The 18925-nt window shown below is 49.7% G+C and overlaps 7 protein-coding genes across 7 annotated transcripts; 1 reads left to right on the forward strand and 6 right to left on the reverse strand.

Moving 5' to 3' along the window:
* Positions 1 to 282: 282 nt before the first annotated feature.
* FVEG_11297 (hypothetical protein) lies at positions 283 to 2442 on the reverse strand. Its single transcript, XM_018900489.1, has 2 exons — positions 2267 to 2442; positions 283 to 2214 (listed from the first exon to the last, which is right to left on the reverse strand). Exon 2 carries the CDS (start codon positions 1598 to 1600, stop codon positions 812 to 814), a length of 789 nt encoding a protein of 262 aa, XP_018758773.1. The 5' UTR covers positions 1601 to 2214; positions 2267 to 2442; the 3' UTR covers positions 283 to 811.
* An 840-nt stretch (positions 2443 to 3282) lies between these two features.
* FVEG_11298 (hypothetical protein) lies at positions 3283 to 5337 on the reverse strand. The gene is made up of 3 exons (XM_018900490.1): positions 4376 to 5337; positions 4117 to 4326; positions 3283 to 4071 (listed from the first exon to the last, which is right to left on the reverse strand). The coding sequence occupies exons 1-3, from the start codon at positions 5115 to 5117 to the stop codon at positions 3608 to 3610; spliced, it is 1416 nt and encodes a 471-aa protein (XP_018758774.1). The 5' UTR covers positions 5118 to 5337; the 3' UTR covers positions 3283 to 3607.
* A 505-nt stretch (positions 5338 to 5842) lies between these two features.
* FVEG_11299 (hypothetical protein) lies at positions 5843 to 6520 on the reverse strand (the record flags this gene model as incomplete). The annotated part of the gene is made up of 1 exon (XM_018900491.1): positions 5843 to 6520. One exon carries the CDS (start codon positions 6518 to 6520, stop codon positions 5843 to 5845), a length of 678 nt encoding a protein of 225 aa, XP_018758775.1.
* Positions 6521 to 7446: 926 nt separating this feature from the next.
* FVEG_11300 (osomolarity two-component system, phosphorelay intermediate protein YPD1) lies at positions 7447 to 8011 on the reverse strand (the record flags this gene model as incomplete). The annotated part of the gene is made up of 3 exons (XM_018900492.1): positions 7447 to 7702; positions 7781 to 7935; positions 7991 to 8011. The coding sequence occupies 3 exons, from the start codon at positions 8009 to 8011 to the stop codon at positions 7447 to 7449; spliced, it is 432 nt and encodes a 143-aa protein (XP_018758776.1).
* A 1341-nt stretch (positions 8012 to 9352) lies between these two features.
* Positions 9353 to 9802, reverse strand: FVEG_16999 (hypothetical protein; the record flags this gene model as incomplete). The annotated part of the gene is made up of 1 exon (XM_018906233.1): positions 9353 to 9802. One exon carries the CDS (start codon positions 9800 to 9802, stop codon positions 9353 to 9355), a length of 450 nt encoding a protein of 149 aa, XP_018758777.1.
* Positions 9803 to 12515: 2713 nt separating this feature from the next.
* FVEG_11301 (hypothetical protein) lies at positions 12516 to 14298 on the reverse strand. Its single transcript, XM_018900493.1, has one exon. It carries the CDS (start codon positions 13845 to 13847, stop codon positions 12735 to 12737), a length of 1113 nt encoding a protein of 370 aa, XP_018758778.1. The 5' UTR covers positions 13848 to 14298; the 3' UTR covers positions 12516 to 12734.
* Positions 14299 to 14482: 184 nt separating this feature from the next.
* On the forward strand, positions 14483 to 18880 carry FVEG_11302 (elongator complex protein 1). The gene is made up of 4 exons (XM_018900494.1): positions 14483 to 14911; positions 14967 to 16690; positions 16737 to 17079; positions 17129 to 18880. Exons 1-4 carry the CDS (start codon positions 14754 to 14756, stop codon positions 18792 to 18794), a joined length of 3891 nt encoding a protein of 1296 aa, XP_018758779.1. The 5' UTR covers positions 14483 to 14753; the 3' UTR covers positions 18795 to 18880.
* The last annotated feature ends 45 nt before the right edge of the window (positions 18881 to 18925 follow it).

Consider the following 18925-nt stretch of genomic DNA (forward strand, 5'->3'; position numbering starts at 1 on the left):
TAAGTCCTAAGTTTTCTTACCTCGCCTTGGCCGTAAACCTGTGAGGCTATGCTCGGGCACCAGCATGAGCCATGAATGAGGCCAGCCAAACACGCCCTACCCTGTGGAAGTGAGGCGAGCGCGGTAACTTGATAAAACATGGGGATACACTTGTCATAGTTCTATCACAAATAAATATAATTTTTTGCTTTACTTATGACACCAATATCAATAAGTTATGTCCAGGTCTGGGTACAGGTCTTACATGTGAGCTCGTGTAAGTGATGACTCTTGCTCGCTGTAGTCCAATCATAGTGTGGGAAGGCATCGCCACGCTCATTCACGCATCTTCACTGCCTAGTTTCACGACTCCTTTTCACATTAGTTTTCATTTTCAATCTTAGTCGTTCAACTAATTTCCTTGTGTGGAGTTTGGTGTTAAATATCTGCCATCACCCGCCACTATCAAATCAAGCCCTGTGCTCCTTACAACATGTTCCTGATCCCCACAAGCCATCAACATCCTCGCACCCAGACAACGAATGTTTGTTGACTTGAAGCTGCAGAACTCTTGTATTCAGATCTGCGATTCCATTTCCACCAGAAAATATTCCAAAATGCTGATGTTCCGAGCTGATACTCTGGCCAGACAACGGGACGACAAAGCCTCCTCCTCACAATGTCACGAATCAACCAACGAGAGCACAAGGAGAAAAGAGATAAAGTCATGCACGACGTCAGATTCTTTCCTGATACTTAGCCATGCTTGGAGTCACGAAATTTGAGGGGTTTAGAGCCATCGAAGGCCTCGTCGAGTGACAGGCCTGTCCGCTCATCGATAGTAACCCTGCGGCGCACGATTTCGAGTCGACGACCCCCGATGCCTTGACCGACTGGCTTCCACCACCGCCGGCTCCTGACGATAGTGATCTGGCCTCCATCCAGCAGGGTACAAGTTCCGAACCTGGACCTGAGAGGCTTCGTGATAGTCCCTCGCTCTCTGATACATTTCCTCATTGATCAGCCGGTTCTGGTATAAGTGATCAAGAAGAAAGAAATCTGGGCGCATCTGCCGCCCGGAAAGACCGTTGTTGCGAAAGTGCTTTGCAATATGATGCATGCGCTTCCGATAGCAAGTCTCAGCGTCTGCTTGGTTGTGGGAGGATGCTCTGAATGTACGGTCACAGAACCAGCAGATACACACTGTTGGGAAGATGTTGCGAAGGTGGAAGTCCGCAATGTGTGCAATCCAGCGGGATTCATCGTTCAGGTCGAACACGACATCGCAGTCCCCAAAGCCGAGGAACTCGCATGTGAGAAAGGACGGAGTTACATATGGCTGCGGTTCCGGTAATGAGGCAACTGGAGGAGGTTCTGTGTATACCGAAGAGGTCTGAGGAGTAGGTCTGTCAAAGCAGGAAGACATGAATGTCGAGCTGCTAGCGGTTGACATGCTGATGCTCTGAGTAAGGGTGTCATTGTTATCTCTCACTGAGAGCATCAAGCTTGGCGCATAATAACTCGGGATCATGGCAGGGGTAGCGTTCTGTGTATGGCGTTGCCCTCTCATCGCGTTATGCTGACTTATGAAGCCATTTATATCATTGGCGAGGTCCCCCATTTTCACGAGGAAGGCAGCAAAGGCACAAGGTATGGTCAACTGGCCAAGAAGAGTGGGAGCTGTTTGTGATGGAAACGCACGTGTGTCAAGTTGGCATTGAGGTGCTAACACGAGTAGTGACTGGTATAGACAAACAGGGAGAAGATAGGACAATGGACGATAAGAAATGAGATGCAGCGCAGGACTTCGATCTGTTGTGACAAGGGCAGTCAAAGGAAGGATGGACAGTGAAGAACAAAGAAACCGGAAATTCGAGCTTCTTAACCTTTACCCAACACGCCAAGTTTGAGCGTCAGCACGAACACCCTCTCCCACGAAGGACCGGCCCGTCGACAACCTCATATGAACCATCCATCGGTCAATGATGCTTCCTATTCGTTATCACCCTTCAAACACATCAGCGACGTGATGAACGATAACACACTGAAATCATTGGGAATGCAGTGCAGCCGTGCATGGCTTCAGTGCATGCAGAGAACCATGTCCATCAGCATGCCATTAATGATACACGCCTCGGACGAAGCCGAAGATAGTCGGCATAATTCAGGCAGAGCGACCAATTGGAGGTGAGGGCGTCTTGGTTGCCAACGACGTGGGCACCAGTGATGGGTTTACTACGCAGAGTGTGAGTGACACCAATTCACGGGTCGGATTGAAGACAGAGACAATCAATGGCTTCGGTGCCTTTGGACTCCATGATCCTGGAGAGGAACAATGAGATCGATGTGTTGGCAAAACGACCTTTGGAATAGTTATAATGCTATTTCTGGAGGAAACTGGAGCGCGGGGAAACACAAACTCCCCCAAAATTGAGGCTCAAGACAAGGTACGTAAATCAGATGGTGTCGAGGTGACTCTTAAGCTCTTTGACGCTTGGCAGGTTAAGGAGGATATACCCTTGTCCATCAGAATACTCGTCTGACAGTCTCACCCGTGGCATGGGATGGGGGCATCACCATATGCACAATTCTAATTACGATGGAGATTCCGCTTTACGCATTGAAGTTGATGACGAACAGCAATTGAAAGGAAGCTCTGCCTCAGTCTAATATCAGATCACACATCTTAAGAGTTAACAAGGAGCCCTTCCTCGACTCTATCAACAGCTCTTGAAACACACACACGCACCGACAGCTTAATATCCGGTTTATCACCATCTCGATACAAAACATGCTTTCCATTATGAGTCAACAACAAACAACCATGATAACCGCCAATGCGACATGCCGCTCTGAGACATCTCCACGCCAAGCAGGCTGCCATACGAATATCCTATTCCAGTTCCCCATATCGAACTTAATTAACCGTGAAGTGAATGCAGGTAATATGAACGCATGAGTTGGCATGCATTGCCGAAGCGGATATCAGCCCTATGTGGGTAGGGTAGACAAGTGCCCAGGTAGAGGTGCCAAACGAGGAATGCAATGCGACGGTGGCATGTTCCAACTTGTCTAATAATAAGCCAACGCTGATACTACTAATACCTGTAGATACACCTCGACTTCTCCCCAAGCATTGTACTTGAGCTCAGCAGAAGCCTATGATGTGTTGATGAAACTCAGCAATGCTTTGAAAATTGATTGCTGAAATTTATAGCTTTTTTTTTTAAAAAAAAGATCAACTCCCTTCACCCAGGTACTCACGTAGTTTTCAGGCTACTTACCATGATCGATGACCGTTATCTCGTGTAACCATACCACTTGGCTCCGGACTTCCAATCACGCGATCATTGGCCGTGGCAGATTTATGGCAATAATATTCGTAATTCATTAATATAGTAATATAACCCTAAAGACTGACTCCTGTCAGTCAACTGTAATAGATCTCTTCGAAAGATCCTGTATATTGGCTGCTCTCCCCGTCTCTGATAGTATGTCGTGTAAATCGCCACCTTGCCGCAATAGCAAGAGTATATATGCAAATGCCAGCAATGGAATCTATAGATGACCAGCAACTAAGACCGTCATCGAGACCTTGGCTTGATAAGATGAAAGCGAGGTAGTGTTGTCAACCTTCTTCGGGGCTACACAGCACCCTTGCCTTCAGAATGACGTTTCGATATTGCAAATGTCCGCCATGCTCATCGCCATGCTTTATCACTCCAGGAAAAGCGACACAACATATCTCCCTCCCGGTCAGAGACTCTTCATCCTCACCACCCAAGTCTTCCATTGTCTCTGACTCAAACATGACCCTTTGATGTGGTAGAACCGTGGGCATGTTCACGCGGAGGACGGCCTTTTGAACAGCGACGAGGCGCGCAAGCTCGATTGAGTTGTTGACAAGAACTCGTAGCCCACTATCTCGAGCCTCGGATGGCGATGTGCCACAAAGGGCGTCGAGAATACGTGTTATTCTGCTTAGGATAGCTTCTGTGACGGACGATGTTGATTCTTTGAGAGACGAGCCATCTCGCCGGAGAAGTGAAAGTGTAGAGGAGCGCCATTGGTTAATGGCTTCATCAGAATCGGCTGCAAAAGTTAGCGAGTGACCTTTATGAGTGGTGAATTACACACCATATGAAGAAATGATCTTTTCCAGCTGCCGAAACTGTTGTGTTTGCTCATCCGATAGACCGACAAAGTAGGCGTCAAAGACCATCTCGACTAATATCTTTGATACGATAGACTGCAAGAGGTAAACTTTATGCGTCGATGCAAGCTCCTCATACATAGGCACAAGATCATTGACCTCAGCCGATGTTGCTTCATCCAGATTCTCCAGATCTGGCCATGTCAGTACTTCGACCTTGTCCTCAATGAGAAGATCACTTACTTATTTTGGCCTTGCGAAAGTTCACAATCACCCAGTTCTGCAATCCATTGCCTAACCTCGCCATGCCATCACCAAATACCTCGTCGCATTCTTGCCCATCTGTCCTTGTGCTATTACTCACCCACTCTTTCAGACCGCGCACTTGTCCTCTCAGACCTCGAATCTCGTCATCTCGCTCCTTGAGCTCTCGTCGTAGAACCTCCCAACCCTCTCGAAGCTCTTCCCGTTCGCCTTCTCGAACTTCAACCTCAGCACGTAGCAGTCGTAATTCAGTATCCGTCCGTAAGTATTGCTGGTTCAAGGCGCTATGCTTCGCTTGCCAAAATGTGGCTGTTTCGCTTTCGTTCTGGCTCAGCTTATCCAATTCGCGATGGAACTCTCGCTCCATGATGCCCATCTCCTTCTCCAGATACGCAATCCTCTCATCCTTCTCTTTCAGCGCAGCCTCGAGTTCCCGTTCCCTCTCTTTCTTCTCCCTCTTTTCTCTCCTTTCTTTGCGCTCCTTATCACGGTCCTTTTCCTTTGTGCTCCCACTGCCTGCCACTGCGTTCTCCTTCTCTTTGAGCGGGGCACCGCCGGTGGTGTCCAGGGTCTCTTCGGGGTTCGCGTTGGCATTGGAGGCCATGGCAGCTCGGGGAGGCATAGCAGGCATGCTGTTTCGATTGTTGCTCGAGGCGCCGGTGCGCAAGGTATGGGCAGGTGAGGTGCCAGGCCCTGGGCGGCGCTTTTCAGAAGTGTTCATTGCGGTAACGAGGCGGAGCTTTTGCTACAAGGTAAGATTGGATGTATAGTCTAGCCCTCCACTGCAGAGGATCGTCAAGTCGTGGGGTCCGAGGCCAGGCGGTGCTGGTTCCGCATTGTCGCTGGCATCAAGTGCTGTATAGGATCACAATGCTCGAGGTTTGCGTATGCGTTATGTTGAAGAGATGACGTTTGGTTCCTGTATTTTGATGCCTGGAGGTGAGCGGCTGATTAGAATTCTAGGCGGCCGCCCACTGAAGGTGCGCTAATTCGGCTTCTCTCGAACCCAGTAGTTATCAGACCCTGGGTCACCGATATGAATTGAGATGAACGGGATGGCTCGAGTTTTATAATGGCATGGATTAATATAAATTTGAAACATTAATTTACAGCAGATTCTATGAAAGGAGCCTCAATATTATCCAGGAGCTCCTACTTACTGCCTTGTTCCGATATTGCTAAGTATGCGGTCTGTTGCCGCTCTGTCAGCCTTTAAGCATCATGATACATCCAATGGTTGGCAATCCGTAATCAAGTATCAAAAGGATTCAAGCGTCATCCTAATGAAATCTCTGCTCATCTGACTGGTTGTTTCATCACTCCATCTCTCGCCTCTCTCGTTATCCAGCTGCCTAAAGAAAAATCATGTTTAGGCTTCTCAGGCCAAGACCTCCAAAGCAATAACTATTCGCCTCAAGATGCTCACGCAACCCCAAGGCTTCAGGATTAGAACCCGACCTCAGCCACGACCTCATAAGCTTCGTCGTCTGTCCCCTCAATTCTCTTTGCCCCCATTCGACACAACGTAACCTTGTCAAGGGGCATGTCTTCTAGCCAGACATAGTCATCATATGAACTGACAATGTCCCTGGCATCAAGCGTCAACTTCTCTCGTCTTCTCCCGCGACCATCTTTTACATAGATCGTATTGACCACAGTTGCGTGGAGTACCAATGGCCTGTCCTCCTTGGCCATCAATCCAGCTTCCTGGAAGGCCGCCTTGATCTGTTCACAGAACTTCTGCAGAATCCCCTCAGTATCAACGGGTGGCGCATACAGCACTGAGGTCTTTTCGGCGTTCTGAAAAGCATGTAAGCCCTTCAAAGATATCGAAAGCCTCTCTTCAGTTGATGTCTGCCCGGTCCTAGCACTTGCAAGGTACTCCTTCAGCTTCAAACTCTCCAACACCTCACTGGCCTGCTCAACGCCCTCATCCTTGAGGCTCATGACACCAAGTGTCAGGTGCATCGTGCCGAGGGGACGCACTGCAGTCGGTGGAACACCAAAGCCAGAAGGATTCGTTACTTCTGTGCGGAAAGCAGCCAAGCTTCTAGCAAGCTGCGGCCCGGCCAGGGGAATGCATACGAAATGCGTCGGAGACGCCCTGACTGGTTTCGGCGGCATGGCTAAATTATTGAATTGGCCTTTCCGGGACAATATCGATTAGTCTCAGTGATATTGTACAGGTCTAACTGCGAATATATGATATGTGACAGTATGTCTACGGCTTGTCTTGTCCTGGATGAGGTTAGCAAGTGAAACGACAAGCATATATCGTGGAACTCCGCGGACTGAATTCATGATTCAAAAGTCAAGCATACCCTGCAGTGCTAAAGGTTGTGAAATGGCTAACACGCAGTGTGCAACGTATCTGACGTTGGTCTGTCACACCTCGATGATGTCAGGTGTTCGTATCAACTGAGTTTGTATCCGAAGATCGCGGTAGCCTAAGCTGTGTCAAGATTACCCCACCAACGTCAGAGCTTCCAGGATCAGAGATGCATTTAATCAGTCACATATCAACTAATCGATAAGTGGTTGTAACAACAATAGACAAAAAGAAGAGTGAAGATAGACCTCGCTGAATAGCAGCCTTTGGCCGATGCGTCAGAGAACCTAGTAGCGTTACGGGCAAAGTACCTCTTGCTCCAATCCCAAGCAAAGCATTTTGTCAAATCTATCTACAAAGTCTGCTTCTGTTTATGCTCTCAACAATACGTGTCAAAAAGGCTGTTCATTTCAAAGAGGGGTGGAAAGACACTCGATGCCATTCCGCACTACCTCGTAACGCCTCCAACATGATTGACATTGACCTGACGGGTCGTCCTCTAAGCCTCAAGCCATTTCAAGGCCTGGGGTATCTGCTTCGATGAACCCGGCCATTTCCTTTTCTGAATGTACCCAACACAACAAGTATTTGTTGAACAGAAAATGCTCCTATCGAGGTTCCGTGACAAAAGTCAAGTGGCAAGTCACGTCTGCAAAAGACTGCCTCCATCTGATCGTTAACGCGACATCTCGTAGGCTTTATGATGATGGGAATGAATGCGTTATTCCCTTGAATCGTAGTACTGCCTCAAGAGTTTCTCGACCTCAGCGTAATCCGTCTTAACAGCATCGAAGGCGTCTTTGATGTGCTTTAGACAAACCTCCGAGTCATCTTCAGGAGAGCCGTCGAGCTTTTCGTGTTTGCCATAACGCTGAATCTTTTCGCAACCATCCCTGATTTTGATCAGCCCGAGGGTCGCTGATGAGCCCTTGAGAAAATGTCCAAGAGATGAGAGCTTATCAAGATCTTCCTCTTCCCTACGTAATGTCGACACAGGGTCGGAAATTAGCCAGTATTCCCAACCATGTATGCAGCGTTTTATGTTCTCAACTCACAATGCCTCCTTTATCTGGTCAAAAGTCTCTTCTGCTTGGTCGAAGAAGCCAAATACAATGGAAGAGCTGAATTCACAATCGCCTGGCTCATCCATCTCAAGAATCTGCTCGAAAGTGGTCATATCGATGTTGTCACCGAAATCGACATCGTCACTCTGGGGTTGGGGTTGTTAGCGACCGTACTGGACTCTCAGTCAGGATCAAGCCCACCTTCTCCTCGGTTGGCGACATTTTGGCTGTAGTATTCGTTTATATTTTTTCGACAAACGTATTAGGTAGGTGTGGTGAATCGAGACAGTGCTGAGAAGCTCCGGGGTCGTAGTAGCGTGGGTCCGCGGAGGAGAACGATCGGAGAGGAGAAATGATAGAGCCTAGGTAGCCTCGGGGTTAGAAACTCTGGCACAAGAGAGATCAAACAAGCGAGCGCGAAACAAATAAAGACAAGGATCCAAAAGCTAGAGCCACTCGGACTTGGACTTGAGCTTAACAAGGAGAGGAAAGATTTTGATGGTTGGAGGTGTTACCGCGGGAGCGGAATGGGACAAGATGTGAGTGGCTGGCAAGGGGTCTCAGATCAAGCGAAGCCATGGCGCCCGAGTGACGCTTGGTTTCTGTCAGGGCGGTAGAAGTAGCTGGAGAAGGGTGGCCGTTGCGCTACCGTATTCCAAGGGTTTGCCTGTACCTGAGGTTGATTGGGGGGCGTCCCTTTTTTTGAGTTCGCGGGAGCTGCAGCTATCCTGGGGGTATGACGATATACAAGACAAGGAGCTAGATATCGGCACCTTTAGATAGAGGAGCAGCAAGAGGGCAGAAACGAGGAAAGAAGAGTACAAGGAAGAGTAGAGAGAGTCAAAATGAGGGCCTGAGAGATATGGCTTGTGCTTGGTAGAAGGCGGCGGTTAAGAAGTGTGTGATGTCGGGTGCTGGTATGTGGGCAGTCAACTCATAAGTGAGGGGCTAACCATGGAGAGGGAGGGTCCATTTGCATCACCCATTCATTCATTCAAGGTAGCCAGTCGTAGGTAGTCAAGCCAGGCAAGACAAGGCAAGGTACCTCAGGGCTCAGGTAGCCATGTTCAAAGCCATTATCCTCGGACGAGCCATCGCGGGTGGGGTTGAGCCGCTCTAGCAGATGCAGGGCGTCAAAACCGACTGGATTGGACTGTGATGTGCTAGTTATGGCCAGCCATTTGAGGAGAGGAGAGACGGGACAGTGAATGAGTGGGGGATGGTGTTGTGTTTAGTGCGGAAAAACCACATTTTTTTAGGCGACCGGTCGAATAGGTCGGCCAGAGACATTCATGTCCATATTGGGGGAGGGTAAGGAAAAGAAAAGAAATGGCTGGTGAGAATGAGAGAACATGAGAGAAGCAATTCAAGGGCACTGGAAAAGACAGAATCTGCATATCTTGGCTTCCGGTAGGGAGGAGAGTAGAGATATGCGATACGATCCATGATTCAATGTGATTGATGTTGATGTTTCCTTACCTGGGTAGATCTAATCAAAGTGGGACGTACTTTGGTGCAAAGCTACTGAAATAAGGGTATTTGTCAAGGGAAAAGATTATCAATCTATTCCAATCTCGAGTCACGCGTGCCTTCGCGTATGGGCAAATGTCGACTGAGCGCGTGTCGTTGACACTGACTGTGAATGTGTGAGTAACTGACTGACTGACCCAGCGACTTGGAGGTGCTGTTCTGCGGGAGATCCCGAAGCGGGCTGCTCTGGTACGACTGACGACAGTGGCTGGATATAGCGTCACAGGTCTGAGGCACGACCAGGGAGTAAATTTCGAGGGTGGAGGGGTATGGGCATGGGCATATACAAAAAGGAGAGAGAAGCCGTTGAGGTTTTTCGTACCCTAAAGGAATAGATGCGAATGGAGATGGCTTAGGTCGATAGGTAGGTAGGGAGGGAGAGAGAGAGAGAGAGAGAGAGAGAGAAAGAGGAGAGTTCCAAGGTTTGTAAATGGAATTGGATCCAATCTTTTGGTGGCTGCTGTAGGTAAGGTAGGTGAGCATTTACTTTTGAGGTGACTTCGAATGGAAGAAGGGGCCCTGCCGATTACGTCGGTGCTCACTGTTTTGTACAAGAGTCCACCAAAAGAGACAAGAGAAGAGCGCAAAAAATCGGAGAGACGACACCAAAATGCACCAGCAGAACCTAGCTGTTGCATCATTTGGTTCCGTTCCGTCGAGAAGCACAAGGCCTAGATTCCACAGCTTCCATTGGGGGAGACACCAATCCAGAAGCCGTAAATGATCGTCCATCTCTTAACTCTCTCTCGCTTTTTTTTCTTCTTTTTGACGTCTACCAAAAGTCATGTCAGTGCCATCCATGTCCATGCTCATGTGTATGTGTACGTGCGCTCCCGAGCGATAGCTTAATACCAGAAATGTTCCTCAACATCGCTGACTCTGCACCAGATCGATGTCACCGCTGATTAGGTCCTTAACAGACAATCCCCTCTAACTATTTAGGAAGTTCATCGTCTTTTTCGTTCTGGTTCTCCGGGACTCTCAACCGCGTCCGCCTAGCGTCGAAATAGTCCGCTAATCCATAACGACAACAGACAAACAAGCACCACCAACCGGGATACCAAAAGTACAGTACAGTAAAGTAAAGTAGAGTACAGATGCTACCGTGAGGCGGCACGTTTTCTTCGGCCTGTATCCGGAGTTCTATTCTTGACAGGCATTGTTTCATGATCCCCTCCTCCAGATGCTGACATACAGATAACGCGCAGTGTACAGCATACACAAGGCTCCAGCTACCCATGATATCCAGCACACCGGTCATAACCCTGCACATGGCTAAATACGCAAATCCCCAGCCAGCTGTGGCATATCCCCGGGTCCCGGGAAGTCGTCACCCGGAGCTGAAGCAATTCACTCTCTCGCGTTCCTCCACTTGCTGCTGGCTCTATCACTTGTACGGATAGTGTGTTATGCAGTGGATCACTCAAGCCCTCTCGGCCGAGACAAAACACAACAGGACGCCGCTTATGCCTCGTCTCTTGAGCTCACTACTCGATACTATACCTACAAGATACAAACTGCAAGATACTCAGGCACAACGCCCCGAGCCAAGACGCAACGTTCAGCGAGTCACCGGTCCACACTCTCAACTCTTGGTATTTCTCAGACAGGAGACGATCGGCATCTGGGCCGTAGGGCATGGGAGCTTCTCTCAGTAGATTCCAAGTCTTGGGAACCAAAGCCCCCCAGCACTCACAAGCTTAGAATGACATGCACGCCGTCTTATGCCCGCAGGCCCACCCGGTTGAATTCGACTCGAGAAGTTGGACCCGTTCAATGAAACGAAACCCCACGCTGATTGCACCCTCGATGTTGAAGCTGTTCTTTGTCTCTCACACCAGCCACCGCAATCAAGACTTTGGTGCGGCATTTTCTCCGTCTCAGACCAACTGCATCTGTTATGTATGCTGTATACCTGTGGCTTGCGTTGCTCTCGCTTCGACTGATATTGGGTCCTGCAGGGTCCGTTGATCAATCTCATTAAGCACCCCTCACTGACGTTTCCGCCAGGCCCCTCGTGCACGGTTACGCTTGAATGCTTGATGGCGGGGTTTGGCCACCGGCGGCTGAACAAATGCTTCTTTTACTTGGTTATTCCCTTCTCTGAGATGGCATGATCAAGCTGCTTAAAGTCACGAGTTGTATAAAACTTGGTCTTTTAGGTTTTGAACTTGGATTCAAGTCCACTTAACATGCCTTACGGAGGGGCAGCGTGCTTGACAACACAACAACTCCCACTACGACTCAGCATCTTATCGAGCTATCCATGTCTTGAGACTTTGATATTGGGTACCCACCGTATTGGACCTCACCGCAAACTGTCACAGAAGAGCTTCTAATGCACGACCGACCCAGATCTGTAGCTGCACATGGCATCGACGAGCGGCATAATCGGCATCTCTTGTTGCACATATCGACATCAGAGTCGAACCACCAATGACCCAATTCCCGGGAAGTTTGTAGCACAGCTAAGCTAAGCCCTTTACCTCGCTCAGACTATCATGCACAAGAGTCATGAACCGCACCTGGAAGGCCTCGACGGGTGACCATCTCGCATTTGACTCAAAGCTGTAAGACCCTTTTATCGATCACACGCGGAACAAGTCTCATTCGAGGCCTGCAATGCACCCTCCTGCGAGGTGATAACTCGTCCACCCCGCAAACCGGTTTTGACTCACTCTTCTCAGCTTGGCCGCACGATTATGGTGGGTATTGCTGTGTCTTCTTTTTATGTACTTCTTTTCCTTCTGGCACACTTGGAGGGTCCGACGTAGCAGCCCTAGATGTTCTACAACGTAGTAAAAATGAAGCAAAAGTGACGTGGCGCTCATCTGCTTCCAAGACGACCCTGAGCGGGTCGTTTTTGCTTGTCAGTTGATGCTGATCCTGGCCCCCGCCGGCTGCGGAACGGGAGTGGGGCGGTGAACGGACCCCGCGCCGTACTGTACTCCTTGGGCCGGCGCGGAGCTTTGCCGATAAGTGCAAGGGTCGAGTTGAGTAAGTTACCCTGAGGAAGCAAGAAAACACAAGACCTAAGTGTAGGGTGATAACATAAACTCCATAAAAGATATCTTAAACTTATCCTACATTTATACCAAGTTACCTAAATCTTTTTATCGGTCAGGCTCAACAAGGTACCTAGAAGCCCTCTCCTTACAATGGTAGCTATGTAAGAATATCACTTGTTCGGAAGTCTGCTAATACTCAGACATTATTCTATAAGAAGTAGGACAAAGTAAACCAAAATCAATCATGTTATGAAGCCTGCTTCCATAATGCGAGGCTAGAGCTATGTACGCCAAATATATTATCAATCAACCACGCTCTTAATCCATATACCCTTGTGTTATCCAATCTCTTTACTGCCTATATGAATAAATGACTGGTTTATCGTCTTGTGTTTAGTCGCTTCATTTTAAAACATCACCTTGGACGCCACGCTCAATAACCAGGCTGCATCTCTCCAGCCGCCTTCATCAGTTCCTGGGGGTGGAATGCGCTCTTCTGGGGCTGTCGATATGCCTGCCAGATGGCGGGAGGACCAACTACTGGAGCGGCCGAGTTGAGAATCTCCTTCCTGAAGAGTCTCGTCACTATCATCTTCCGAATCCTCATCGTCTTCCTCTACGGAGAAGAGGGACCAGACGTTGCCGAACCAAGTCCCTGTGTTAGCTTGGCCCTTGCGCACGAGGCGTCGCACGGTGGCTTCGTCATCTTGGGACAAGTCTTGCTCAAGCTCCTCGAGCTTCTCGTCGAGGTTGACAAAATCAGGACCAGGTAGATCATTGTTGACTTCCTGGTTGGGGAAGTAGGATCCATCAGCAGTCATTGAGAATTCCAGAGGTGAGTGGAGGAGACTCCTAGGTCGCGTCAAGCTGTGGGAGCGACTGTGAGTGCGGCTAGTGAAGCGACTGGCATATGGAGATGCGTCCTCAGCAGTGCTGCCGCGACGACTAGCATGGCGACTCGTAAGCTCACGCTCGCGAGCAAGTTCATTCTCAAAAGCATCCTCATCGGGATCCATTCCTCCTAGGCTGGTAGAACTCTGACGCGAGATAAGCCAAGTCTGACCCTTAGACTCGCGAGCTTCGGAGCTCATGAGCGCGCCTGTCCTGAGCAGCCAATCGCTATCATTGCGATTACGCATGCTAAAGCTCATCTCATCTTTGTGGCGTCTGGGCGTTGCGCGACCAGAATTAGTCTTTCGTGATGCACCAGCCGCGAGATGAGAAGCGGATTTGCTTTTGGCGAGAGGTGTTGAGGGAGTTCGGGTATGGGACCTTGAGCGCGATGCCGTTGGGGATCGAGCGAGAAGACGTGGTGTTGAAGGAGCAGACTTTCCCTGGATATAGGAGGGAATTGGATGGATAGGCGAGTGAGGGTGTGATGCGATAGCGTCGGCAATGAGTTCGTCGTCGTTGAGGGGGAGTTTGGCGGTCAAGGGCGCGAGGGAGAGATGGTTGAGGCTGGACGAGGAGCGATTCTTGCGACGAGATCGGTCGGCGTGTTGATTGTACGCAACGTCCATGATGGCGATGGTATCGCTATCAGTGTAGATGAATGTGTTGGTGGTAGTTCGAATAAACAATGGCTACTACGGCAAGTAGTAGTGTTTATTAGCACGATACGATACGATACGTAGGTGGTTGAATGGTAAGGTAGGTGGTAGTGGTTGAGAGCAAATGCGGAGAGAAGTCAATGGTTCCTCAACCAGTAGCGGGCGATCGGCATGTGATGGATGGCGAGAGCTACTATAACTAAGGTAACGTTTGGAGCGTGGACCCGGGAACAGTAAATCAGCACAAAAGAAAGATGGGAAATAGAGCAAGTTTAATAAGAGAAAGAGAACAATCAATGTGGCCATTCAATTTACCAAGATAATAAGGCGATCAACTCTTCAATCGCCGAGGCCCGGAATAGTTACGAAAATCTAGGTTGGTCGCTATTGCCTGTGAAGAGCTGATCTAGACGGAAAAGAGAAGAAGTGATGCAACCTAAAAAAGCTCTTTCCCCAGGCAGGCACTTAATCAGAACTTTCAGAGATGGCCACTAAGGTACCTGAGGTAGAGCGAGTACATGATCTGGGAGTCACAGCATGTATCTTTCCCGCCCCATCCCCCCGCAGCAGTACTTTGCCCACCAGCTTCGCCAGGTACCGCAAAAAAATCTCGATTACAGGCATCGACACCAAATCTAGCAAATCCATCGCCGCTGACTGCCCATTTCACACACACCAAGAAAATACCACCACTTGCATGCTCGGCCTTGTCCGACAGACCAGAACAGGTCGAACGACAGCTGCATACAGGCCTATAGTCTGCCCATTCTGTACCGCTTCAGTTGCATCGACAGTTGCTGTGTGCTGTTGGTGAAAGATCATCATCAGACAACTAGAGTTTGGCCTTCTTTGGTGGTGAGGCGAGAAATAGTCAAGATGCGCAATCTTCGCAACCTTCGATTCGGACAGTGCCAGCGCGATAATGTCACAGCTGCGTGTTGGGATCCTGAGAAGGATCAGGTTCTTGTCGTAGCACAACCTTCTGTGGACAGCTGTGAGATTGAGTTATTGAGAATTTCTGGAGATCGAGACATGTAAGTACATCGTCCATATAATAATTTACACCAAATATTCACCGACTCCATGTAGCTCCGTCGGTACTGTAGCCAGTTGGGAGGCTCCAAACCCATCACCAGACCTCGTCGTCGACAAGGTCGTCAGTTTGCAGTATCTAAGTGGCTCGGCAACTACATGTCTCGTCTTTGAAGGAGGCGATATCGTTACAGTCCGAGAAGACGATTTCTCAGAAGAAGGTGCTCACATTGAGATTGTTGGTTCTATAGATGTTGGTATTGCTGCTGCGCGATGGTCCCCCGATGAGGAACTCCTCATTGTCGTCACAAAGGAGAACAATGTCATATTCATGGGTTCAACCTTTGACCCAGTTGCTGAGATCCCCATGACAGTCGAGGACCTCAATGCATCGAAGCACGTATCCGTCGGATGGGGAAAGAAGGAGACCCAGTTTCAAGGCCGAGGTGCAAAGGCCATGCGTGATCCTACTATCCCCGAAAAGGTCGATGAAGGTTTACCCAGTCCTCACGAGGATGGTGCAACCACCATTAGCTGGAGAGGCGATGGCGCTTATGTGGCCATCAACTCAGTCCAAGAAGTCTCACGCCGTGTAATCCGAGTTTACTCACGAGAAGGAGAGCTGGACAGTGCAAGTGAGCCAGTTGATGGCCTCGAGAGTTCTCTGAGCTGGCGACCAGCCGGAAACCTAATGGCTGGTCTTCAGCGAAAGTCAAACCAGATCGATGTGGTCTTTTTCGAGAGGAACGGTTTGCGGCACGGCGAGTTCACACTTCGTTCTCCTTCCGGGCCAGTTGAGGCTCATGAGAGAATACGTCTTGAGTGGAACTCAGACTCGACTGTCCTCGCGGTGATTTTCAAGGATATGGTTCAGCTATGGACTATGGGCAACTACCACTGGTACCTCAAACAAGAGATCCCTATCGATGCTACCTCGACATGTTTGTCATGGCATCCCGAGAAGGCTTTGCGCTTTGTCACTACTTCAACAAATACTGTCGTTGTGACAGAGCACATCTTCCATACAGCAAGGGGGTCGTGTCATCCGCCACACGACAATGGTGCCGTTGCGGTAATTGACGGCGAAACAGTAAAGCTGACCCCTTTCCGAACAGCCAATGTACCGCCCCCTATGTCAATGTTCGATATCATGGTTCCTGCGGCGGCAGTTGACGTTGCATTTGGACGTGACAACACGTCCTTTGCGGTTCTTCACCGAAAGGGTATCGATGTTTATGAGTGGCCCGTCAAGAACGGTAGATCCATCAAGCCGAAGCTCTCCAAGAAGGTATTATTTGATGAGATGGCAAGCCCTGGATACAATGCTCTTTTGCGAATCGCCGCTGTAGCTGATGCTTTTCATTACTTCGGTTACGAAGAGGAGAAGGGCTTTGTTCAGCGATTCGTACACGCTGCGGGCGAAGGCAAAACATCTCTCGCAGATGTCAACTCTCGGGAGGTTCTCGTCGCCACAACCGGATATCAAGACGATAATTCATTTACTGGGTATGGCCAGGACAACTCGGGAAAGCTATTCCAGATCAGCGAGTCTGGAAATGAGACGCTGCCTGTGCAATTCCAAACACACCTGCCTTGGTTTGAGATTAGCAAGGTTGATGATGAGATTGTTGCCTTTGGCCTCTCCAGGAACGGCCATATTTATGCCAATTCTCGTCTCCTGGGAAAGAACTGTACTTCATTCATCGTCACACCCAGCCATCTTATATTCACTACCAATAACCACTTGGTCAAGTTTGTTCACTTGTCCGCCAACGTCGATGGTAAGTCACTCTTTTGTCTGTCGACTACCAACTAATGCCCCCTTAGATCTTGAAGTCCCTGCAGATGACCCCGAGACCGACGAACGCTGCCGCAGTGTGGAGCGTGGATCTCGACTCGTCACAGCTATTCCCGCCAACATGAGCATTGTTTTGCAGATGCCGCGTGGAAACCTGGAGACTGTCTTCCCTCGAGCCATGGTCGTGGCAGGTATCCGTAGCCTGATTGATGAGAAGAACTACGCTCGAGCATTCTCATACTGTCGTAGTCAGCGTGTAGATATGAACATTCTCTACGACCATCAGCCCGAGCAATTCTTGGCCAATGTTAGCCTTTTCCTCGACCAGATCCCTGACGTCGCTCATATCGATCTCTTCCTTTCTTCTCTCCGGTATGCTTTCTTGTTTCAAACTCTCAGGGCCATCACTAACCTAGACCAGTGCCGAAGATGTTACTCAGACCATGTATCAAGATACGAAGCGATCTACCAACTTTGGAGCTGATGCGATTTCCTCCGACTTGTCGTCGCCCGCACCACGGGGTTCTGCTGTAAAGGTCAACACGGTTTGCGATGCTCTTCTCGAGGCCCTCCAGAGTCGCAAGGCTACCAACCTTCAAAATACCATTACCGCCCACGTTTGCAAATCTCCACCTGCGCTCGACGACGGCCTTCTTTTAGTCGCTGAGCTGATGCGTGAGGATGAGAAGATTGCTGAAAAGGCAGTCGAGCATATCTGCTTCCTAGTCGACGTCAATCGACTATATGAGAATGCCCTTGGGCTCTATAACCTTGATCTGGCCCTTCTTGTCGCTCAGCAATCCCAGCGCGATCCTCGCGAGTACCTCCCATTCATTCAGAACCTACACTCCCTCCCCGAACTGAGACGTCACTTCGAGATTGACGATCATCTTGAGCGTCGTGTCAAAGCCCTTGGTCATCTCCAAACATTGGATGTATTTGATGAACTCCTTGCTTATACCACCAAACACTCCCTATACCACGACGCTCTTCGTCTATACCGCTACGACCCTCCTCGCCTTCAAGAGCTCACGGCCGCTTACGCTGCCTATCTCGAGTCTACATCAGCCTATCGAGAAGCAGGCCTTGCGTACGAGTCACTCGAGAACTGGGCCAAGGCAACGAGTTGCTACCGAACCGCCGGCGCAACATGTTGGCAAGAGTGTCTTTACACTGCAGCTCAGCAGCAACCTCCCATGTCCGCTGAGGCTATGTCCGACCTTGCCAACAATCTTGCAGATGCTCTCTGGGAAGCAAAGGACTACTCTGCTGCTGCTACCATCCACCTCGAATATCTTGACTCTATTGACATGGCTGTTCGTTGCCTATGCAAGGGCTATCATTTTGCAGATGCCATTCGTCTCGTTGTTCAACGCAAACGCCCTGACCTCCTTACTGCCAGTGTCGATACTGGCCTCGCCGATGCGCTAGGCACAACGACCGAATTCCTGGCTGACTGCAAGGCCCAGCTCAAGGCTCAGGTTCCTCGCGTTGCCGAGCTTCGCCGTAAGGCCATTGAAGACCCTCTGGCTTTCTACGAAGGAGATCGTGCTGGTGGTATGGACATCCCTGATGATGTCTCTGTCGCCGCCTCTTCCCGAGTCAGCACCAGCGCATCGCTCTTTACGCGATATACAGGCAAGGCTGGGAGTGTTGGAACCGCTGGGACGGGAGTCAGTCGCGCCACAAGCAAGAACCGTAAGCGCGAGGAGAAGAAGCGTGCTCGTGGACGAAAGGGAACAGTCTACGAGGAAGAGTATCTTGTCAACAGTATTCGTCGTCTTATCGACCGCGTCAGTGCTGCTGCTCCAGATGCCGAGCGCCTCATCTTCGCGCTTGTGCGGAGGAACATGCCCGAGCGTGCGCGTGCTGCCGAAGCTCTCATGGCTGAGGTATCTGAGGCTTGCACTGCTGCGGTAGCTGAGGTGTTCAAGGTGCCAGAGGCCGAGCAGAAGAATGATGCTGAGCCAACCTGGCAGGCTACAGGAGGCGAAGCTGTATTGCAGGACTTTGTGATGGGGCAGGGCAAGAAGTTGGAGCCCCCGATTGTTAAGGGGGTTAAGAAGCTTACGCTTTTAGGGTCATGATGAAGACTTATGTCAAAAGTTGTGCTTAAACGATCAAATACAATCAAGAAGTAAAATATGTGCCTGCTCTCATGGCAGTTCCATAAGTGCCCCTTGCCGTACCCAGTATTGATTTGAGAAATGATATCGTA

Source organism: Fusarium verticillioides, chromosome 9 (genome assembly GCF_000149555.1).
Source record: "Fusarium verticillioides 7600 chromosome 9, whole genome shotgun sequence".
Classification (NCBI taxonomy): domain Eukaryota; kingdom Fungi; phylum Ascomycota; class Sordariomycetes; order Hypocreales; family Nectriaceae; genus Fusarium; species Fusarium verticillioides.